This window comes from Triticum dicoccoides, chromosome 2A (genome assembly GCF_002162155.2).
Source record: "Triticum dicoccoides isolate Atlit2015 ecotype Zavitan chromosome 2A, WEW_v2.0, whole genome shotgun sequence".
In the NCBI taxonomy this organism is placed as follows: domain Eukaryota; kingdom Viridiplantae; phylum Streptophyta; class Magnoliopsida; order Poales; family Poaceae; genus Triticum; species Triticum dicoccoides.
Window position 1 is genome coordinate 755265531 of NC_041382.1, and position 6410 is coordinate 755271940.

Genomic DNA, 6410 nt, shown 5'->3' on the forward strand with positions numbered 1-6410 from the left:
ATTCTCCTTCGGTCATTCCACAAACTGTAGAAAAGAAGACCGGGCATGCATGCAGTAGTGCCCGGAGTTGAATCGTTCCAGACACGGTTGATGCAAGGATGCGCCATAGTCCACGCCCCACGGCCTCTTCTTGCGCGTTGATCTTTGCAACCCCTTGATTTTTGACCCTTGAGGACACGCCATGAAGTTTTGGTTCCTAAATCGGGGGCCGCGCTCAACCCTGGTCCTGTGAAGAGAAGACCGGGCATGCATGCAGCAGCACTGTGCAGAGTTGAACCGTTCCGGACATGGTCACCGTGTCCCCAAGACCGGGCATCCCGTGTCCAGACTCCAGACACGGATCGATCAGGCGCAACGATCCGCCGGAGACCGTATCCCATGACCACTTTTTCTTCTCCGTTGATGGATCCCCTTGCCTTGGCCCTCAAGGAGACACCATGCAGTTTTGTTCTTCCCAAGTGGCAAGTGATGAGTCAACGTGCTCGCAATCAAGCGACCACGCCCCACCAACACGACGATACGTCCCTCTCAGCCTCCGGGTCTCCACGCGCGTACACACGGCTCCTGGCCCGCGCCCACCCGCGGGTGCAAGCGCAGGCGACCACAGAAGCGACCGAGCCAGGCACCGGTTTCCGCTGTCAGGCGGGCATTCTCCGCAGCTTCGCCGGTCGCCACTCCACTTCCCGCTGAAAACAGCCCGACCCAGACTTCTGCCTATAAATCCACCCGTTCCCCTGCCGAGAGTCACTCCCCTGTCTCCCAGATTACACCGCGCTCTCTTCCTCCCTTGCACATAACAAGACGAAGCGCCGCACGCCGCTCCGTCCCATCCCACCAGCCACCGGCGCCTCGGGCCTCGGCCGCGCACCGCCCAAGAGTTCGTCCGTCCCGGCGGGACTGTTGGATCGATGGCCGCCATGAAGGTCGTGCTCAAGCTGGACCTGCACGACGACAAGCAGAAGCAGAAGGCCATCAAGGTCGTCTCCACTCTCCACGGTATGAATCTCGTTGATCCGGTCTGAATTCCACACCAGCTCTGATCCATATCTGAATTTCTCACCTCTGACGATGGCCACTGCCACTTCCCCAGGCATCGACCAGATCGCCGTGGACACCAAGGACGACAAGATGACGGTGGTCGGCACCGTCGACCCCGTCCACGTCGTCGGCAAGCTGCGCAGCAAGCTCTTCCGCACGGCACAGATCGTCTCCGTCGGCCCGGCCAAGGACGAGAAGAAGGACGGCGCCGCTAAGAAGGAACCCATCCCTGTGTACGCGCCGTGGTACCCGCCGCCGCCGTACCACTACCACCCGCACCCGTACTATCACAACCACAGCGCCGAGGAGGATCCCAGCTCCTGCGTCATCTGCTGATCGAGTTGCACATTTCGTAGCCGGCCCGCCGATCGATCAGCGTTCCTTCGCCGGTGATCGACGGCGTGCGGCATGTACCTGGCCGTGTAAGGCGTGTACGTTGCGCCGGTGATCCGGCAGCCGTGCATCTGCTTAATTTGTAACGTGTAGATACTACAGAATTACAGTATATTGTTCAGAAAAAATATATCATCAAATTGTTAAAAGACAAGGTGTGGAGAAGGACCAGATAGAAGTGCTGCAATAGTTTTTTCAGAAAAAGTTCATCGAGTGCCCCCAAATTGGTGATAAGAAAGTATTGACACAAATAAACTGGAGGTGCAGCAGATTGGTCGCTCGTGCATCTTTTCATTCGCCAGTAAAAAGTTTGAACTCTGAAGCCCACTTGAGAGTTGCTTTCAGTCAGCCAGTCAGTCATCTCGACTGACAAAGCGAAAGGTTTCCAAGCTTTTGGACTGTTTTTATTACTCACGTGTGTTTTCCTCGGCATGAGTATGACCTAATAAAATTGCTAACCGTCCATCCCACAAAATATACATTGTTAATCGCATGTCTTAATCGCTGCTCTAACTGCATACAATTTTCATTTTGTACTATGATTGAATCAAACATCTTTTGTGTTCTACCACTAGTGCAGAACCGGGCTATAGCACCGGTTCGTAAGGCCCTTTAGTGCCGGTTCGTTAACCGGCACTAAAGTGTGGGTACTAAAGGTCCCCCTTTAGTACAGGTTACGCACGAACCGTCGCTAAAGATAAACCACGATCGGAGGCGCGTAGGAAATGTTTGGGTGTGTTTTGGTTTTGTTTTTTATTTTTACTTTAATTTTGTATTTTCAATTTAATTTAGTGATTGTTTTACATTATAATGAGTTGTTAAATCATTAGGTGAAAGTACCACAGATTAGTTTGACTGGATGCATGTGGATCCTAGCTAAGTCATCAAGTATATATATGCCATGTCCATATTATATATACTTGATCACCTAATTAAGTGATCGAGGTAATATGGATATGGCCACTAGTAGAAAAATGGTCAAACGTGAAGCACATTAGTGCCGGTTTGTATTTGAGCCGGCACTAATGTACACATTACTGCCGGTTCCAACGGATAGCCGGGCCGCTTTCATTAGTACCGGTTCGTGGCGAACCTTTAGCACCGGTTCGTGCCACGAACCGGTACTAATGAGAGTGGTGGCAGGATGTTGCCAGAGTGGGGCCCCTCCAGCACCTTTAGTACCGGTTCGTGCCACGAACCAGTACTAAAGGTCGTCCTATATAAATCCTTCGTCCACCAGCACTCTGTTCTTCCCCCTTTCCCCTCTCCGGCCCTCTCCTCTGTTCTTCTCTTCTTCCTCTCGAGTTCATCACAAAATTTGCCCAAAATTTGTCAAGATTTGAAGGCCCTCATCCATTCAAATGATCACAAAGGTTAGCAACTTTGTCCTTTCATCTCTCATTGCTAGATTAGCTCTTGCATTGGTTTATATAGTGATTAATTTGTGAGTTTAGTAATTTGGGAGGATATATATATATATATATGTGCTAGTATTTGATTTATATGCAATTTGAGGTCAAAAATAACACTTAGTTTGCATATGTAGGTGTGGTTTACTTAGTGCCTTCTAAATCTCCATCGTAGCCACCGTCGGTCGCCCGCACCGTCCCGTCGCCGGCACCACCTTGTGGTGAGCCTCTTGTTCATGAAATTTTATATAAAAATTGATGTTTGTGTGATTTGGATATATAGTTACTCGTATAATTATCTTACCCGTACATTGTTTGTTATACATATAGTGCCATGGTTTTGATATCCGTCCCCGTCGGCCTTAGTCCTTGTTATGATTCGGATGTGGTATGTATATTCTCTTTTAAAACTAGTTGCATTTCGTGTTTATGACAAATTATGCCCATCAAGTTGACATAGAATTTTTTTTCTAGGAGGTATCTGAACCGGAAATTCCAACCGACCCTATTGCCGAGAGGTTAAATTCAGTTGACAGAGAAAACGAGTACTTGAAAAAAAAATTGAAAAGAATTGAGGGGGAGAAGATGGAATTGGAGTTGCATGTTGCCGATGTCGTCGATGATCACAAGATCAAGATGGAGAAAATGCGCTTGAAGATTAGAAAGATTAGAAAATATGCCATCGATAGTGAGGCTTGGTATCATTATGCTGTTGGATCCATTGTTACTTTAGTTGCGATCTTGATCGTATTTGTTGTTGCATTTAAATGCTTTAGTTAGAGAGTTATTTGTTTGTTGCATTTAAGTGTTGTATGAACTTTATGTATGAACTTGTATTAATTTGGTCTATTCGGTGTTGTGTAATGAAGATGAGCCGGCAATGGATGTACGATGACTGATGCTCTCCCCAGTTCGTTGAGGGCGTGCGTACTTTTCTGCTTGCGGCTGAGGCAAACAAGCGGGCGGATGGTTTTATGCCTTGTCCATGTGCTCGCTGTAAGAATGGTCACAATTACTCTACGTCAAGAACCATTCACGTCCACCTGTTTAAGACCGGTTTCATGCCCCATTATAATGTTTGGACCAAGCACGGAGAAAGAGGGGTTATGATGGAAGACAATGAAGAAGAAGAGGACGACGACAGCTATCCTGGCCATGGGTTCCCTGAATACGATGATACAACAATGGGGGAAGAAGCTGAGCCGGTAATGCGGGAAGAAGCTGAGCCGGCAATGCGGGAAGAAGCTGAAGAAGAGGCATCAGATGAGCCCGTTGATGATCTAGGTCGGGCCATTGCCGATGCAAAGAGAAACTACGCAAGTGATTTGGAGAAGAAGAAGTTGCAGCGCATGTTAGAGGATCACAAAAAATTATTATACCCGAATTGCGTAGGTGACAAGAAAAAGCTGGGCACCACACTGGAATTGCTGCAATGGAAGACAGAGAATGGTGTATCTGACAAGGGATTTGGAAAGTTGCTGGTAATGATAAAGGATATGCTTCCAAAGGACAATGAATTGCCCGAGAGTACGTACGAAGCAAAGAAGGTTGTCTGCCCTCTAGGGTTAGAGGTGCAGAAGATACATGCATGCCCTAATGATTGCATCCTCTACCACGGTGAGTACGAGGATTTGAACGCTTACCCGGTATGTGGTGCATTGCGCTATAAGATCTGCCGCGATGACCCTGGTGATGTTGAGGGCCGGCGGCCCAGGAAGAAGATTCCTGCCAAGGTGATGTGGTATGCTCCTATAATACCACGGTTGAAACGTTTGTTCCAAAACAAAGAGCATGCCAAGGCGATGCGATGGCATAGAGAAGACCGTAAGAAAGACGGAAAGTTGAGAGTACCCGCTGACGGGTCGCAGTGGAGAAAAATTGAAAGAAAGTACGAGAAGGAGTTTGCAGATGACGCAAGGAGCGTATGGTTTGGTCTAAGCGCAGATGGCATTAATCCTTTTGGGGAGCAGAGCAGCAACCATAGCACCTGGCCTGTGACTCTATGTTTGTATAACCTTCCTCCTTGGTTGTGCATGAAGCGGAAGTTCATTATGATGCCAGTGCTCATCCAAGGCCCTAAGCAACCCGGCAACGACATTGATGTGTACCTAAGGCCATTAGTTGAAGAACTCTTACAACTGTGGAATGGAACAGGTGTACGTGCGTGGGATGAGCACATGGGGGAAGAATTTGACCTAAAGGCGTTGCTGTTCGTGACCATCAATGATTGGCCTGATCTCAGTAACCTTTCAGGACAGACAAACAAGGGATACCGCGCATGCACGCACTGTTTGGACGGTACTGACAGTATATATTTGGCTAATAAGAATGTGTACCTGGGACATCGTCGATTTCTTCCGAGCAGGCATCCCGTAAGAAAGAAAGGCAAGCATTTCAAAGGTGAGGCGGATCACCGGACGAAGCCTCGCCACCGTACTGGTGCTGATGTACATGATATGGTCAAGGATTTGAAGGCGGTCTTTGGAAAGGGTCCTGGTGGACAACCTGTTCCGATGACGCTGACGGACGCGCACCCATGTGGAAGAAGAAATCTATATTTTGGGACCTGCCCTATTGGAAAGACCTCGAGGTCCGCTCCGCAATCGATGTAATGCACGTGACGAAGAATCTTTGTGTGACCCTGCTTGGCTTCTTGGGCGTGTATGGGAAGACAAAAGATACACCTGAGGCACGGGAGGACCAGCAACGTATGCACGGAAAAGACGGCATACATCAGGGTCATGCAAGCTACGCTCTTACCAAAGAAGAGAAGGAAATCTTCTTTGAATGCCTGCTCAGTATTAAGGTACCGTCTGGCTTCTCGTCGAATATAAAGGGAATAATAAACATGGCAGAGAAAAAGTTCCAGAACCTAAAGTCTCATGACTGCCACGTGATTATGACGCAACTGCTTCCGGTTGCATTGAGGGGGCTTCTACCGGAAAATGTTCGATTAGCCATTGTGAAGCTATGTGCATTTCTCAATGCAATCTCTCAGAAGGTAATCGATCCAGAAATCATACCAAGGTTACAGAATGATTTGGTGCAATGTCTTGTCAGTTTCGAGTTGGTGTTCCCACCATCCTTCTTCAACATCACGACGCACGTCCTAGTTCACCTATGCGAAGAGATTAACGTTTTAGGTCCTGTATTTCTACACAATATGTTCCCCTTTGAGAGGTTCATGGGAGTCTTAAAGAAATATGTTCATAACCGTGCTAGGCCAGAAGGAAGCATCTCCAAGGGCCGTCAAAATGAGGAGGTCATTGAGTTTTGTATTGACTTTATTCCTGACCTTAAGCCGATTGGTGTTCCTGAATCGCGGCATAAGGGCAGACTGGATGGAAAAGGCACACTAGGAGGGGAACAAATAATATGTATGGACGGACATTCTCTCACTGAAGCACACTACACAGTTCTACAGAATTCCGCCTTGGTGGCTCCGTATATGGATGAACACAAGAATTTGCTACGCTCCAAACACCCGGAGCGGTCTGATGACTGGATTACACGTGAACAAACCAGGAGTTTCGCCAGCTGGTTGCAAGCACGTACCATGCATGACACCTC

The 6410-nt window shown here is 48.1% G+C and overlaps 1 protein-coding gene across 1 annotated transcript; it reads left to right on the plus strand.

Moving 5' to 3' along the window:
• The first annotated feature begins 753 nt into the window (after positions 1-753).
• LOC119352307 (heavy metal-associated isoprenylated plant protein 39-like) lies at positions 754-1602 on the plus strand. The gene is made up of 2 exons (XM_037618987.1): positions 754-996; positions 1091-1602. The coding sequence occupies exons 1-2, from the start codon at positions 909-911 to the stop codon at positions 1372-1374; spliced, it is 372 nt and encodes a 123-aa protein (XP_037474884.1). The 5' UTR covers positions 754-908; the 3' UTR covers positions 1375-1602.
• Positions 1603-6410: the final 4808 nt, after the last annotated feature.